Source organism: Terrapene carolina, unplaced genomic scaffold (genome assembly GCF_002925995.2).
Source record: "Terrapene carolina triunguis isolate 2854851 unplaced genomic scaffold, T_m_triunguis-2.0 Scaffold629, whole genome shotgun sequence".
In the NCBI taxonomy this organism is placed as follows: Eukaryota; Metazoa; Chordata; order Testudines; family Emydidae; genus Terrapene; species Terrapene triunguis.
The window spans coordinates 16,196,500-16,213,933 of NW_020664980.1; the positions used below are offsets into that span (position 1 = coordinate 16,196,500).

Genomic DNA, 17,434 nt, shown 5'->3' on the forward strand with positions numbered 1-17,434 from the left:
TTAAGCAGCTAGAAGGTATCAGAAGCAGTAGATCAGAGTTTTCAACCTCTGGTCCGCAGACCCCTCAGAGTCCACAGACTATGTCTAAGATTTCCAAAAGGGTCCATACCTCCATTTGAAAATTTTTAGGGGCCCACAAATGAAAAAAGGTTGAAAACCACTGACATCAACTATTGTAGACAACACTGTGAGAGGACGATCCTTTCCTGGGGCCACCTCCCCTATAGCCCCACTGTTTGGTTCGCAAGTGTTTTGTTTGATAGATGACGAGGAAAGACTCCATGAATCAAACTGGAAGGGCATATCGAGTGGGGTCCTACAGGGATCAGTTCTGTTCAATATCTTCATCAATGATTTAGATAATGGCATAGAGAGTACACTTACAAAGTTTGCAGACAATACCAAGCTGGGAGGGGTTCCAAATGCTATGGAGGATAGGATTAAAATTCAAAATGATTTGGACAAGCTGGAGAAATGGTCTGAAGTAAACAGGATGAAATTCAATGAGGACAAATGCAAAGTACTCCACTTAGGAAGGAACAATCAGTTGCACAAATACAAAACGGGAAATGACTGCCTAGGAAGGAGTACTGCAGAAAGGGATCTGGGGGTCATAGTGGATTGCAAGCTAAATATGAGTCAACAGTAAGAACATAAGAACATAAGACTGTTGCAAAAAAAGCGAACATCATTCTGGGATGTACTGGCAGGAGCGTTGTAAGTAAGACACCAGAAGTAATTCTTCCGCTCTTCTCCACAGTTAGGCCTCAACTGGAGTATTGTATGCAGTTCTGGATGTCACATTTCAGGAAAGATGTGAACAAATTGAAGAAAGCCCACAGAAAAGCAACAAAAATGATTAAAGGTCTAGAAAACATGACCCAAGAGGGCAGACTGCAAAAATTGGGTTTGTTTAGTCTGGAGAAGAGAAGACTGAGGGAGGTCATGATAACAGTTTTCAAGTACATACAAGGCTGTTACAAGAAGGAAGAAAAAATGTTCTCCTTTAACCTCTGAGGACAGGACAAGAAGAAATGGGCTTAAATTGCAGCAAAGGCGGTTTAGGTTGGACATTAGGAAAAGGTTCCTAACTGCCAGGGTGGTTAAGCACTGGAATAAATTGCCCAGGGAGATTGTGGAATCTCCATCATTGGAGATTTTTAAAAGCAAGTTAGATAAACACCTGTCAGGGATGGTCTAGATAATATTTAGTCCTGCCATGAGTAAAGGGGACTGGACTAGATGACCTCCCTTCCAGTCCTACAATTGTATAATCACAATATTAGAACCACTGGGCTGTGGCCTCTGTGAAGTCAAGGATGCAATATATATAATCTTACTAGCAGGTGAAAGCCCATACTGTCATACTGATGTGGCAGTTGGGCCAAGAAATCCACCATATATGCAGTCTCCTTCATACAACCAATGAAACTCTCGCATGAAATTACTATATGGTGGGTGTACAAGTGGATGAAAGATCATACTCAAAGAGTTATCAATGGTTCGCTGTCAACCTGGAAGGGTATATCTAATGGAGTCTCGCAGGGGTCAGTTCTGGGTCTGGTACTATTCAAAATGTTCATTAATAACTTGGATAATGGAGTGGAAAACATGTTTATAAAATATATAGATTACACCAAGCTTGCAGGGGTTGCAAGCACTTCAGAGGATAGGATTAGAATTCAAAACAAATATGACAATTCAGAGAACTGGTTTAAAATCAACAAGATGAAATTCAGTAAAAACAAGTGTGAAGGATTACTTAGGATTAGGAAGGAAAAATTAAATGCACAACTACAAAATGGGAAATAACTGGCTAGGTGGTAGTACTGCTGGAAAGGTACCCACCATCTGGGGGTGTCACTGTACATCGCAAATTGAATAAGAGTCAATAATATGAAGGTGTGAAAAAGGCTAATATCCTTCTGGGGTGTATTAACAGCAGTGCTGTATATAAGAGACACGACAGACAATTGTCCTGCTCTACTGGTCAACGGTGAGTACCTCAGCTGGAGTACCGTGTTCAATTCTGGGCACCACCCTTAGGAGAGGTGTAGACAAACAGGAGAAAGTCCAGAGGAGAGCAACAAAAATGATAAAAGGTTTAAAACACAAGACCTATGAGGAAAGGTAGGGGAGGAAACCAAAACCAGGCATATTTATTCATGATAAAAGATGACTGAGAGGGGACCGGATAGTCTTCAAATATGTTAAGGACTGTTATAAAGAGGATGGTGATCAACTGTTTTCCATGTACTTCTTGTCTTACGTTAATGGAATGGCTTAATCTGCAGCGAGGGAAAAAACTTTCAAACTATAAGGGTAGTTAAGTTCTGGAATAGGCTTCCTAGAGAAGTTGTGAAATCCCCCTCACTGTAAGAGTTTAAGACCAGGACCGACAAACCTCTAACAGCGATGGTCTAGGTTTACTTAGTCCTGCCTCAGTGCAAGGAGCTAGACCTGATGACCTCTCAAGGTCCCTCCCAACCCGACACTTCTATGATTCTATGCAAATTAGCTGTAGAGTAAGGGTGGCTGAGTTACCTCTGATATCCCAATGGCCTAGGATTCTTGGCATGGAATAGATACATGCCTTACTGCACAGGCGTAATTTGTAAAATCAAAATGGCCAAGAACTTAAATGCTGGATAACAGACTGCGAATCCCAGTGATAATTAAACTAGGTGACATTCTAAACAAAAAGTGCTTTCAAACATGCTTGTAGCTGTTTCATTACTTCACACTGACTCAGCAGACATTCTAGGCTTCGGCATGACACACAAAGTGACAATCCTGGAATCTTACTACTGTACGTACATTTTTTTGAAAATCTACCTAGAAATCAGAATTAGAGACACCTCTTGATTTTGGTTTCAGGTTATTTCACAGACTGAAGTACAATTACAGACATACCAAAACATACAGCTCTTCTACTGCTTCCAGTAGGAAAGGCAAATGATTTAAATGAGTTTCTAAACAAATGCAGCTTTCAAAGTTCTATTCTACAGTTTCAGTTTGCAAATTGGTCCTCGGACCTCTTCTGGTTTCCAGCTGTCTGACAGGCACTGAGAAATTGATGCAACTTTATCTTTGCCTAAGAAAAGAAAAGATTTTGGAACCTTGTTTTAGAGTTTTTCCACAGGCAGGGTGACAGACTACTATACCTGATGCAGCATATGCTCAGTCACGACAGTCAGCGTCTGCGTATCCCAGATTTTCACAGTCCCATCGTCAGAGCTGCTGGCACAGAAGTTGCTCTGACCAGGATAGCGACAAAACGTGAAACCAGAAACCCTTTCCGTATGGCCTACGAGTTCCCCTAGGATTGCAAAAGCAACAGACATCCACAAAACAAATTCTAGCTGCAGAAACACAAATGTTTTTCTAAATCCAGACACCGATATTTTCGATATAGCTTCTAATGGTCACAAAAGGCAAAACACCATTCATCGCAACATCCCCTGACTACTGCTGCAAAAGCGGTTTAAAGCAGCATGATTGTGAGAACACCGCAACCGGTCCCACATTTGTTGGCGAGCTCAGATGTGAGCAGGTTTCTCAAGCCTGGGTGAGTGCTTTAAAACACTCCAGATATGCCTACATGATTTAAAAACCCACCCCTGGCCCACGCCAGCTGATTCAGAGTTGTGGGGCTCGGGCTGCGGGACTAGTTAATTGCAGTATAGACGTCCGGAGTCCTAGCACCCCACCAGGTGGGGCCCTTGCTGAGTAACGCCCTGTGTGGACACTCTCGCTCTGGAATAAACCTGGACTAAGCTAAACGGGAACAAGTTACTCTGGAATAAGTGTGCCCACAAAAAGACAGGCCCTTAGGGTGCGTGCATCTGCACAGCCGCCCCGTTTCCCACGTGCCCCGGCCCCGGGCTCCCCGGAGAGCAGGGCGAGGCGGGGGCGAAGCGAGTGCCAGAGCCCCAGTGAAAGGCCGGGGGGGGAGGTAGGTCCATGAAGGAGATGACTCGAGCTCACCGGCACCAGGGCTCCCCCGCGCCCCACGGCCCCGGGCTGCGGTGCCCAAAGCGCTCGGTCTCAGACCCGGGGTAGATTCGTGCGCGTCCTGCGGTGGGGCCCCCGAACCAGCGCGGGCCCCCTCCGGGCGGCTGGGAGCGGCCCCCTGCGGCGGGTGAGGGGGGGGGAGGCGGGGCCCCGCCAGGGGCAGAGCCTACCGTGGAAGGCGGGCGCGGCGCCGATCTCCAGCAGGCAGACGCTGTTCCTGGCCCCGAAGCCGAAGAGGCGGCCGGCCCCGCAGGTGTCGCAGCAGCGGCTGCAGTACCAGTTAGGGGAGGCGGGCAGCACCCGCTCCGCCGCCATCTGCCCTGCCGCCCGCAGTCACACTCGCTTCAGCCGCCCCCGGGCAGCCGTTACCAGGCGCTGCCGCAAAGCGCCGCTCGCACGCTGCCGCAACACGACCCCTGACCTCCCGGCACACGACAGCCTGGCGGGGGGTCCCTGGGGCCGCTGCGCATGCGCGGGGAGCAGCGGCTGTAAAGCGAGCCGGGGAAGATGGCGGCGCAGGCGGTGACTGGAGCTGGTGAGTCTGAGGGGATGTGAGACGGGGATGGGGGGAGGCGTTTGTCCGCCACTTCCTCACTAACGCCCCGCTTCGCTGTTGTAGGGGCCGCCTGGGCGCGGAACCTTCTCAGCTGGGCCCGGCCGGAGAGGTAAGTCCGACACCCCCCGCTCCCTGCAGGCAGGGTCGGACCTCCCGGGCTGAGGCTCTGCCCCTGGGGGCGTGCTGGGTTTTTTGGGGGGGCGGCCCCTCGGGAGGGGGCGGGTGCTGGTTGGGGGGGGGGCGGCGGGTGCTGGTTGTGGGGGAGTCAGTTGGGGCTTGTCTTGTGGCTCAGACCTCAGCCCCAATATGTTAGATCAATTCATTCACATGGAAAAATCTTGTAACCCAACATAGAATGTTTCCTTACTGATTTGGTCACGTGCTGTTCATACTGTTATTTCACATCAGTGTTCGTCAATTAATACATAGCAATTCCTGCAGTGTTCATAACGGTACTAGTAGCGGAAAGTCTGTGTTGTCCCAATAATGAAATTTGTAAATTCATGTGTATAAAAGAAAAACGAAAATGGCTGAAAAGTTTAAAAAATTGGATGGTAACAGACTGCGATTCTCAGTGATGATTCAACCTACTGATGTTCTAAACAAAAAGAGCTCTGAACTATGCTTGTGGCTTGTCAATCACGTCACACTGACTCAACAGATGTTCTAGGTTTCAGAGACAGACAGTGACAATCTTGGAATATTATTATATAGATTACATGACAGCTCAATTTCTGTTACAGTATATTCATGTGTCTTCTCTTACTTCTCCCTTTTCTGCCTGGCTTGCAATATAATCCACTTTCTCCTTCTCTCCAGAATGGTTTGAATCACTCTGAGTTGAGGAGTAGCACAAGATCGCTTTGCTTATCTTACATTGTATTAATCCCCCTGCTGATTATGAAGACAATATTTATTTTTCTGAAGGAGCACCTTTATTTCATCTGATATATACCAAAAAATTGAGATTCTGTCTTACTAGCTTATAAAAAGTTTTAAATGCTTTTCCGGTGTTGTACTATTCAGTGTTACCATGACTCATGGGTGGTGATACAAATTAAAAATTTTTGGTTCTCTTCTCACAAAAATACGTAGAAGTAGTGCTTTGGAAATGGCTAGTGTCAGAGTAAAAGAAAATGAAATATCTTGGGCAAAATGTCTTTCTAATGTGTAACAAAATATTAGATCCAAGCAGTTGGATAAGAGCTTTTGGTGCTGTATTTTCTTATCTCATCAGTCTTGCTTTCAGTGACTCTCTGTACAAAACTATTTTCCTGGTTATGAACCTTGTTTCTAAATGCTGTGGAGAGTGCTTATTCTGCTTTAGTCATACAAATTTCTTCTTCAGATGTAACTGCTTAGGTATTACTATACTGATGAAGCCTATATTAATTTCACTTGAGACTCTAGGATAGACTTGAAAAGTAATTCTGATTAAAGTGCTACATGACAGTAAATCATCCAGAGATTTAAATACTGTTTGTCTTAAGGAATAAGCATGTTGATTAAAACCTCCTAAGACAGCGTATTAGCTAGTCATGCAGTCTAAAAAAATAATAATAATCTTGTCTGCTTCCATTTTTATTCTTGCAATTAGCTTCTCATTTTCTGTTTTCCATATTGCGGACTCAATTTCAGTCCCAATATTCAACAGGGGTGGCTGTAAAATATTCTGTTTGGCCAGCAGGGGACACCTTTTTACTTAAGAATATTTCTGTCTGGTTCTTAGTTTAGGAAATAACTGATAAACCACAGAAATTTCTCTCCGTAAAATACACGTTAGTCTCATTTTGCCTTGTGAACCATCTGATAAAATTTGGCTTCACTGTGTTTTGAAAGTAATTTTAGAATAGTAGCTTTCATTTAAAATTCAGTAGGAAGCACACTTATTGCTATTATATGTTACTTTACAACTTTTGGTTCTAAATCAGTAGTCAGCTGTTGAAAAGGGTAAAAAATTATTACTGCTATAAGGTCAATAGCTAAAAAGCCAATAAGTGGGCAAGAATTAATTAAGGGCAGAAGTTAGTGTCTCCTTGCCAGATGATAGGATTCTTTCAGATGAGTTCATTTTTATATACAGGGACAAATGAATGGATTAAGTCTTTAAATCTGGAATGAGGTGTGCTGGCTGTGTTATTGACCAGGACTGAATTACTTTGGCAGCATTGATGGGCACTTAAGTTTGGAATAGCTGTAGAGGAAGGTTCTCTGCTCATCTCAATGAGTCCCAAATTTCTCATATGCACAGGAGAAATGCCCTTGACATAAAGGCATCTCTCTTATAACTTCCTTTTGCCAGTTGCCCATGTTAAATATGCATGTAAGTTTACCAAACTAACATTTTTCTTTGCTGTTTAAACTCATCTGGTACATTCTGATGTTTCAGTGACTTAGCTTACAGTCAGTTTCAGTTATCTGGATAGGATCACACTGCACAGGTCCAGCAGCAAAACGATTAAAATATCGTTTCTTGCAGGTTACTAGCATCTTGCAGTATTTCTCTTCTGTCAAATATCCAAACAAGAACGTATCAGCAGAATGTTGGGAGATGGGAGAAGAAGAACAGAATAGTTTACCCTCCGCAGCTGCCGGGAGAGCCTCGAAGACCAGCAGTAAGAAGTCACCTGTGAAATCTCTCTACCTACTTATATGTAGCAAATAGTTGCTTCCAAGCAGACTGCTGCCTATCTCTGGCTAATTCCACAAGGCAATCACATATGATAACTAGTTAGCAGACGCAGTCCAAGATTTGGGTGTTTTTGGCATCTCTTATTCGTAACTGTATGAGCAAAGGAGGTTCATTTAATCTTAGAATTTAGAGATGGGAAAGAGCTACTGAATCTTCAAGTCTCAGCTTGGACCTCAGTTATTGTTTAGTTTGCCCAACTAATGTATGTGTTTTGCATAATACAAAGCTACAAATTAAATAAGCTTTATATTGTTGGTCACTCTGCCAAACTAATTAAATGCTGAGTCTTGAACTGACTGAGGAAAGCAACATGTGAATCCTTTCTCTAATTATTTCCTTAATATATCCTTCCTCTGCTGCCTGGTTAAGATAGTGTGGGAAAAGATAGTTTAATTATGTGCATGCTGAGTCAAATTCACTTGGTAGAAAAATAGAATAATGTTTTATGTAGTTGAGTTCATGTAATAGGCTTATTTTTCAAGATTTGAAATTAATTGTGATTACATTCTTACCTTGCTTCTTTTGGCCACTTAAGAGCTGGAAATCAGGGTGGATAAAAATCAATGATTTAAAAAAAAAAAAAATTGGAAATTTTTTATTTAAATTGGATTTTTTGATAAAATGCTTTGAGGGGAAAAAAACATCTAAAGATAGATACATTATAGCTCAGAGAGATCTCATCATGGAATAGGGATTATAAATTCTAATTCTATAGTATGAGACAATATATTCATGTAATGTTTAAGAAAAGTTTTGTAAATGAGTTCCAATAGTTCATGGATTAGGGGCCCAATCTTATGGGGTTCCAGGGGTTTCTGTATAGGTTATTTAGGTTAATCTTTCTATCTACCCAATGGAACTCAGTGCTCAGTCTAGAAGATACTATCAGAGATGCTTAGTTTTGCAGTTCTCAGACTGTCGATTTGTGTCTCCAGAGATGTGCTTGTTAACAGCAAAATTGTTTTTAAATAAGTAAATACATACATAATATATATTCAAGAAATATATGTTTGCTGATGATGTTTTAAAGAAAGTTACACCAGTGAACTGGTGGAAGTCACTTAAGCACTTGGATTCAGAGACTGTTGAAGTGATAATCTCACTTTTAACGGCAGTAGCTTCTTCTGCCGGTGTAGAAAGTCCAAAAGGAAGAAAATATTCTAATTCATTCCAAATTAAGAAATCGTTTGGGACCTGAAAAAGCAGGAAAGCTTGTTTTTCTTTTCCAGATTATGAACAAACAGGAATTTGAAGGTGAAGATGACTGAGTTAAATTTTAATTTTTTTTTAAATATTTCATTTAACTATTTTAGTTAAAAACAATTTTAACAAAAACAAACCTGATTTAAAAAAACTTGAATGTTTAACTGAATTCAAAAATTCATATGCTTGTTTTGTTAAAATATTATGTTTTCTGTTGAAGAAAAAAATCCAGAATACATAACGTTGTTGTTTTAGTGAAATAAAACAATTTGAACGTCTGTCTGGTGATGTTCTCCTCCTAATAGAGCATGGCAAGAAAATCCTCCAAATATTAATGATTAACCTGTTGAATTGGAGATAGTTCACCTCCCAATGACTTCATAAATATCTGCTTCAGTTACCTTTGGTAAATGAAATAAGCAAACAATCATTCATTTTCTGATATAGCTGTAAAAAGAATCTGAAAAGTTTTCAAAATAAATCACTTTAAAAATGTATAGTGTGTACCTTTTAAAAATGAAACCTACATCTATCTCTGAGCTATGAAGAATATGTATTAAGGTTATAACCACCAACAAGAATGCACTTTTATGTAGAAATCCATGATTTAAATCACTAGTCAGGAAGACTTGATTTAAATCATGATTTAAAACAATTTGACTTTAATCAAATCCATCCTGCTGGAAATGTAGTTAGATATGCTACCGCTAGAGATTTTTCTGTCGGCTTGTGTTTTATGTGGAACTAGATAAACTAAATATTGAAAGGCTGGGTACTGGAGGAAGGAGTAATGCTACCTTTAAGATCTCAAAATTAGCAGCCTGCACTGAGATGTATAGGAAATTTTGGAAAGTTCATTTTAAAATTCTTCCAAGTATTCCTCTTGGAACTAAAAATTGTAGTCCTGCATTTTTTATAACTCTTCTTCACCTAAAAGTAATGAATTTAGTGTCAAGTGTTCGGGTTGTTGCTCAGCAAAGCTTAAATGAAAAGCAGTTGCATCTCAAAAGAATAGTAGATGTACTTTTTAAAAAAATACACTTTATTTTGTGTGGGACATGAGCCTTTGATCTTAAGCCTTAAGGATATGTGCAGTGAGTAATGAAATGAATGAAACTTTAATTAAAGAATAGAGGGTCCTGTGGCACCTTAAAGACTAACAGAAGTATTGGAGCATAAGCTTTCGTGGGTGAATGCCCACTTCATCAGACGCAAGCGTTCTGGGCATTCACCCACGAAAGCTTATGCTCCAATACTTCTGTTAGTCTTTAAGGTGCCACAGGACCCTCTCTTGGTTTTTACATATTCAGACTAACACGGCTACCCCTCTGACAATTAAAGAATGTGTCTTTAAAATTTTGCACTGATGTGTTAAATTCTACTTGCTGTTTCTAGCCCTTGCTGGTGCAGCAGTGGTGCTCAAGTGGCTCTTTGGAGACAGCTTTTCTTATCAATCACTGATTGAGAAACCATCCTGCTTCTGAAGGGTTAATTAAGTTCATTATAGCACCAGTGTGTAGAAGCGTTTAATAACATGCTTTGACCAGACATGTATGACATGTTTGACCTGGAGTTCGTGTAGTGTAGTAGCAGAAGTGGTGAGCTTGCCTTGATCTTGTAAGATTATTTTTTGTTCCCGAGACATTATGAACATTCCATCTTCTCGCTTTCACAGCCAAATCACCAGTATTATAACTTTAAAAAAAAATCTCTTTTCCCTAGGAAATATTCCACTGTCGAAGGGACATAAAATACAGTAAGGATAAGATGTGGTATTTGGCAAAACTGGTAAGAGAAAATTTTAACTTTATGCAATGTACTTGGCAGGAAAGTGTAAATTTTTTAAATTCCTATATTTCTAACTTACTGCTTTAGATAAGCAGAATCCTGATTCAGCCAGTTTGTTCAGCTTTTGCATTGTAAAATCTCTGGAAAACTCTTCTCATGGTTTTGTATAAGGTTGCCCATCGAGTGCAGATGACTAATATTTTGCATTTCTGTAGAGCCAACTAACCGCTGTTCAGCAGCGGATGGTGGTAGGAATTTTGGTCAAGGGCCATTCTTCCCTTATGAAAAATTGTATGGCAATTGGCTTCTGCACTAAAGACTTTATTGTGTGGTGGATGGGAATGGAGGGCTAAAATCTTTGAAATTTAATTACAATATCAGCATTCTTCCTGGCACTGCAATCTTAAATAACATTTTTTTCCCTTCTTTTGTTCAGAAGGGTTTAATTTTTCTGTTAACGTTTTCTAATTCCAGATAAAAGGAATGTCAATTGATCAGGCTCTTGCTCAACTGGAATTCAATGACAAGAAGGGAGCAAAGGTGATCAAAGAGGTATATTGTGCAATTCTTTAGTCCAAACAGACTTTTTCAAACTCCTACCTATATCAGAGTTTCCAGAGACTTTCCATTAAGCCCACCTGGAATATTTGATCAAATGTTATTGGTTACAGTCATTTGTCCAGGCATGTATGCAGAGATCATTAAATATTTTAGTAACTAGTGGTAATAAAGTGCATATGAGTGTTCTCTGTTCATAATGATCAGCCTTCAAAAACATTTAAACTCATGTCTCTGGGTTTATAGCTTAAAACATGATTTGAATTTATAAATTGTAGGGTACAAGAAGGGAGAACAGCTGAGTCTCTATTTTTGTCTTTATGTTGCAAACGTCATAGGCCTCTTAAACAGGTGACCCCCTTGCTCACTAGAGGAGGCATCAGTTTTCAGTACAAAAATACTGAAGTAAAGCATGTCCCTTTTCACCTTGAAATAGTGAACTGCAGTGGTTAATCTCAGAAATTGCATTTCTAGTCTAGAGTGTGACACTTCATGAAGATGACTATAAGAACAGCCATATTGGGTCAGATCAATGGTCTGTCTAGTCCAGTATCGTGTCTTCAGGCAGTGGCCAGTGCCAGGTGTTTAGAGGGAATGAACAGAACAGGGCAATTTTCAAGTGATCCAACCTTGTCTGTCATCCACTCCTTCTGGCAGTTAAAGGCTTAGGACACCCAGATCATCAGTTTGCATCTCAAGTCTATCAATGGCTCTTAGCCAAGATGATCAATCTTCCATGAACTTATCAAATTCTTTTTTGAACCCAGTTGTAGCTTTGGCCTTCACAACATCCCCTGGCAATGGGTTCCACAGGTTGACTGTGCGTTGTGTGAAGAAGTACTTAATTTGTTTGTTTTAAATCTGCTGCCTATTCATTTAATTAGGTGACCCCTGGTTCTTGTGTTGTGTGAAGGGGTGTAAACAAAAAAGGATTTAAAGCTGGCACTTGCTGAAAAAAATATCTTCAAATCCTTATCTCCATTTAGCATAAAAGTTGGTCACCATCAGTTTGTGCCCCAAATTTAACATCCCTCAAATATTTACAATATTGTGCACTTTCCCTAGAAGTAACAATTTAAAGTTTTTGTGAATCTCTTAAGCGCAGATTTTTAAACATTTAAACATTGCAGCCCCTTTTGAAAATGAGATCTGGGCTCCTAAATCAGTTAGGCTTTGCAACGCTGAGTGGTGCAATGCTTAAGTACCTTTTAAAAAAAATCTGGCCTTAAATCACTAAGAACTCTTAAATGCTTTTGTGGGCCCCATATGTTACATCATGCTACAGAGAGGGTTGTTGCTAATGTATGATCATCCTACTAGTAACAGCATTAGAATGGACAGTGAGAAAGTATCCCATGAAGCAATATTTAATGTTTAAATTAAATTCCAAACTTTATATCTCAATTTCTTACTGACCTTTCCCCTTTAGCTAAAATACGTCTGTGTTTAATTTGTCAAAACTGAATCGGCATCCAAATATGTAGAAAAAGAACCCCCTTCTACAGTACAGGTCAAATTCATAACTGGCATAAGCATGCGGCACTCCACTGATGCTAATGGAGGTGACCACTTCCACCAGTGGTGAGTTTAGCCCTACATCTGCACCTATATCACAGCTACACCATAGACCATCCCTGCCATTTTCAAAGCTCTGAAAGAGAGAAATAGGTCTCCCTGCTTGTTTAGTCTCATCCTTTTAGAATCCATTTCTACTACTAATTTAAAAATGGAAACAATTACAGGTATCTTTACGGAGATGAGAAATTGCATTGCTGTAATTCATGTTTAACATTTATTTTCTTTCGCTATAGGTTCTTCTGGAAGCTCAAGAAATGGCAGTGAGAAATCACAACGTAGAATTCAAATCAAATTTACACATAGGTAAAACTTTTTCTTATTTCTTAAATTTTTTTTAAATTGCTTCTGCCACCAGGGGGCGGGCAGAGCAGCTGCTGCTGGAGCCTGGAGGAGCATTCTGTGACTGCTCTGGCAAGAGAGGTACCGGCGGCTCCCCACTCCTGTCCTGAGCACAGCTCCTCCTCCCCCATCCTGCCCCACTCAACTCTTCTCCCCCCTGTCCTGCCCCACTCACCACCCTGCCCAGCTCCCAGGGGGTGCGGACTGGGTAAGGAGGGGGTGTGATTGAAAACATTTGGGGACCACTGTGCTACAGGGTTGCGGCCTACTCCAGATGCAGTCCTCCCGCCTCAAGCTCCAGGCAGCTACTGACCATGCTCTGCCCTGAGGCTTTTTATATGGGCCTGCTGGGCCCTGATTGGCTGCTCCTCACAACCCCTCTCCCATTGGCTGCTTCTTCTGCAGCATCCCTAGGGCTCTATTGAGACCTTGCAGTCCAGCATGGGGCTGACACCATCACAGCTACAAATTTTATTCTTTAGCAAAATGCTAATATTAATAACCAGAGAACCTCAGTACTCTCTTCCAGAGCAGCTAAGAATTAAGCAATCAAGCCTTTAATTAATACTTGCGATTACCAGCACTTTCCATAGAATTTGACACCGTTTTTAGTAAGAGAGACATACATCCATCAAAACCCCAGATAGAATCTCTACTAGCTGTATACAAATGGACAGTCTTATTTGGAGGAAGATGCTTGACTTTAGAAAGTATTAAGTGGTGGCAAATAAGAAAAGAACTCAGTCTTGCTTACTGGTACTGTTTCAGTGCTATCAGGTAGCTTTGATAATTGTGGATGAGGAGAGATCAAGTTCTCATTCACCTTCAGTATTAATGCTAACACCTATGTCTGTAATCCATCAAACAAACTAATTTTAACTTGCCTTAGAAGCATCTTATTCAAGAACAGGTACATTTTTATGGTGTGGACCACATCTTAAGACTACTTGTGGAACACCTCCTTTTCCATGCACAATCACCTAACAGGCCTGGGGCAACTACAGCAAAGTCTTACATGGGAAAATACTAGGGAAATATTTATCTACTCTTTGTTTTTTGCCCTAAAGACAACTTTTTTTATTAAAAAATGTTTATCACATTCTGTCCAACTCTCTGTGCCATCTCTGCCTCTGATCCGGTCCCTTCTCTTCCTCAGTCCTTTTCTGCTTGGTTTCCTTCTCCTTTGCATGTGCTGTCTAATCTGCTGGTGCCCTTCTCTCCCTGGACATTCTGCACACAACCCCCCCCCCCCACCACCACCACCCAAAGAAAAAAAAAACAGAAAAATTCAGTTGTTCTCTGAAGAGTTATTGAATTAAATATGGTGACTGAATTTAGTAGTGTGAAATAACAAGATGTATATCCCACTTTAAGTGCAAATCTGAACACCCCAACTGTGGAGTTGTAATAACATCTCTAATAGGACACTGACCTACAAGACTTATCAATGGTAGGGTAATGTGTGGGTTTTTTTTTTCTGTATATGACTGCTGTAGCATCACATTTTCAAGGATCTATCCCTTCCAATAGTGTGTAACTTACATTTAGATATGGAATACTAGCCAACAGTTCTCTCTTACTTTTGAGTAGCTGAACTTCTGTCAATCTCTCATTAAGGTAAAAAAGATTCTAAATGAAGTGCTTTTAGATACAGCCTTACATGCAGTCTTCTCATTTGTCCCCTATCAAATTTCTGCCATTACCTCCCATGGCATAAGTGCCATGGAAAGTTCATTTAGCTTTTGAACTTAGAATGATGAAAAAGAGAATCAGAGAAGATTAGAGTTAGAAGAGACCTCAGGAGGTCATCTAGTCCAACCCCCTGCTCAGGGCAAGACCAACCCCAACTAAATCATCCCAGCCAGGGCTTGTCAAGCCGGGCCTTAAAAACCTCTAAAGATGGAGATTCCACCACCTCCCTAGCATGTCACTCCATAATATTCATGACCTACAAAGTGGACAGTTGGGAGAAAGTGACTGAGCTGATTGGTGAGTTACTCCTTTCTGGGGGAGGTGTCTTGTAATATTAAAGTTGTAAAGGAAACATTTAACGGAAATGCTTGTTGGAGTACTAGAAAAACATCCAAAAATATTTAATAAATTTCGTTTTTCTACATTTCAAGTATATCGATTTCAGTTACAACACAGAATACACAGTGTACAGTGCTCACTTTATATTTATTACAAATATTTGCACTATAAAATGATAAAACAAAAAATAGTATTTTTCAATTCCCGCATTACAAGTACTGTAGTGCAATGGGGGAATTGAAAAATACTATTTATTTTGTTTTTTACAATGCAAATATTTGTAATAAATATAAAGTGAGCACTGTACGCTTTTATTTGTTGTAATTGAAATCAATATATTTGAAAATGTAGAAAATATCCAAAAATATTTAAATAAGTGGTGTTCTATTGTTTAACAATGCGGTTAACCGCGATTACTTTTTTCAATTGCCTGACAGCCATAGTAAAAAGCATTGTGTTGGGCCAAATGACAAAGTTCTCAGAATCCTACAAATGACACATTAGAAGCCCAGCAATCTGTAGCCGACAGAGCTGTGTACACCTTCTGTTGTAGCCCTTGAGGACATTTTCAGGTCTCATAACTGAATAAGTTACTTTCTAATGACAGGCCTTATTGCTTTGTGGTTAGTGTATTGCACAGCTATCCAAGATCTCTTTTCTAAGCAACTCTTAGTCCTTGTACTGAAGGTGCTATAGAGGGAATGTCATCGGCTCTTCCTCGTGTTACCTTAAAGTGACCTTCGTTGCACAGCAGATAGGCTCCAAAGAGTCCCACCCAGGTCACCAAGGTCAAGAAGGGTCAATGATTTAGATAATGGCAGAGAGAGTACACTCAGTTTGTGGATAATACCAAGCTGGGAGGGGTTGCAAGTGCTTTGGAGGATAGGATTAAAATTCAAAAGAATCTGGACAAACTGGAGAAATGGTCTGAAATAAATAGGATGAAATTCAATAAGGACAAAAGCAAAGAACTCCACTTAGGAACAATCAGTGGTGCACACAAAATGGGAAATGACTGCCTAGGAAGGAATATTGTAGAAAGATCTGGGGGTCATAGTGGATCACAAGCTAAATATGAGTTAACACTTGTAAAAATAGTAAAGATCATTCTGGGATGTATTAGTAGGAGTATTGTAAGCAAGACACAAGAAGTAATTCTTCTGCTCTACTCGGCACTGATTAGGCCTCAACTGGAGTATTGCGTCCAGTTCTGGGCGCCACATTTCAGGAAAGATGTGGACAAATTGGCGAAAGTCCAGAGAAGAGTAACAAAAATGATTAAAGGTCTAGCTAACGTGACCTATGAGGGAGAAATTTTTTTCTCTTTAATTTCTGAGGATAGGTCAAGCAGCAATGGACTTAAATTGCAGCAAGGGAGGTTTAGGTCAGACATTAGGAAAAACTTTCTAGCTGTCAGGGTGGTTAAGCTCTGGAATAAATTGACGAGGGAGGTTGTGGAATCTGTCATTGAAGACTTTAGGAGCAGGTTAGACAAACACTTGTCAGGGATGGTCTAGATAATACTTAGTCCTGCCATGAGTGCAGGGGACTGGACTAGATGACCTCTTGAGGTCCCTTCCAGTCCTACAATTCTATGAGTGCATGGTTGGGTGTTCAAATAATGAAAATATCTGGTAAATACAGTGAGCGCTGTGGGCGGAGGAGATTCAACAAAATGGAGTCTGTTAAGTCTGCACTAAGAATGGAGGAGACAGGAATCTGTTATCTTATGTTAATAGTTATTGATAAGAAGTTGGAGCAGTCATTAAAGGGACACTGTAAAACCTCGTAGGCCCCAAAATTAGCTTCTCTTTTTTTGGTGTTTTCATTCACTTTGTGAAAAGTGAATAAATTACATGTGCATGCTTTTTATAATCAACGTTACAGTGGTCTTAAAGAATTCTCTCAGTCATGAGCTACTATAGAACAATTCATTATGCATGCAATAAAATGGAAACAGATGTCTGGAGGGAAAGGAATTTGAGGGTGCTTATAAAAAATACCCTACCAATGTCCAGTTAAAGGTTCCAGTAGCTCGCTCACACTCTGAGACTCTCCCCTTTTTTCCCCTCTTCTTCTAGCTGACTCCTTTTCTGGAAAAGGCCACTATCTGAAACGGATTCGCTACCATGGCCGAGGCATGTTTGGCATCATGGAGAAAGTCAGATGCCATTACTTTGTGAAGCTGGTAGAAGGCCCACCTCCCCCTCCGGAAGCACCACAGACTGGATTTGACCAAGCTAAGGAATATGTGCAGCAGCTCCGAAACAGAACCATTATTCATACGCTATGAGACACTAATCCAGCAGTATATATTTTCTTCATAGTTTAAAAATGTGTAAATAAAAATAAGATTGTAAGACAGTTTGCATTGTTTGATTGATTCTCAGTTTGCTGTTGGCTTATGCAAGATCCATTGCATGATGGAGGATCACAAGCTTATTTTTACTATTTGATTATAGCACCAGAGATGTGTGTAACACTTAGAAAGGCAGTGAGCATCCCTTCTCCTGAGAAGTTTGCAGTCACACAATGATACTTTCTTTAAACTTGTTTTTGGTATCTGTCTTACCAATTTTTCTCAGCCTTCAAATTGCCAATTCTGTTCTCTGAATTATGCTGAAAATGGAAGAATTAATTTAAGGACAACTGAATTTTCTAACTTCTCCACTAGT

The 17,434-nt window shown here is 40.6% G+C and overlaps 2 protein-coding genes across 3 annotated transcripts in view; one reads left to right on the top strand and one right to left on the bottom strand.

Moving 5' to 3' along the window:
- The window catches only part of GEMIN5 (gem nuclear organelle associated protein 5), a 33,738-nt gene extending 29,372 nt beyond the window's left edge, over positions 1-4,366 (bottom strand). For both annotated transcript variants that reach the window (XM_026659477.1, XM_026659476.1), the window contains exons 1-2: positions 4,185-4,366; positions 3,165-3,319 (exon numbers count right to left, since the gene is read on the bottom strand). In XM_026659477.1, the coding sequence (XP_026515262.1) occupies positions 3,165-3,319; positions 4,185-4,329 (300 nt within the window). In that variant the 5' untranslated portion in view covers positions 4,330-4,366. The remainder of the gene's footprint in view (positions 1-3,164; positions 3,320-4,184) is intronic.
- A 123-nt stretch (positions 4,367-4,489) lies between these two features.
- On the top strand, positions 4,490-17,115 carry MRPL22 (mitochondrial ribosomal protein L22). Its single transcript, XM_026659496.1, has 7 exons — positions 4,490-4,549; positions 4,634-4,679; positions 7,050-7,185; positions 10,188-10,253; positions 10,728-10,805; positions 12,623-12,692; positions 16,841-17,115. Exons 1-7 carry the CDS (start codon positions 4,522-4,524, stop codon positions 17,050-17,052), a joined length of 636 nt encoding a protein of 211 aa, XP_026515281.1. The 5' UTR covers positions 4,490-4,521; the 3' UTR covers positions 17,053-17,115.
- The last annotated feature ends 319 nt before the right edge of the window (positions 17,116-17,434 follow it).

Bases quoted from the DNA above. Each gene is read 5' to 3' on its own strand.
- MRPL22 (XM_026659496.1), top strand. From the start codon at position 4,522: ATGGCGGCGCAGGCGGTGACTGGAGCTG. The intron at 7,186-10,187 runs GTAAGAAGTCAC...TCTTTTCCCTAG, and splicing joins GAGAGCCTCGAAGACCAGCA to GAAATATTCCACTGTCGAAG. The intron at 10,806-12,622 runs GTATATTGTGCA...CTTTCGCTATAG, and splicing joins GAGCAAAGGTGATCAAAGAG to GTTCTTCTGGAAGCTCAAGA.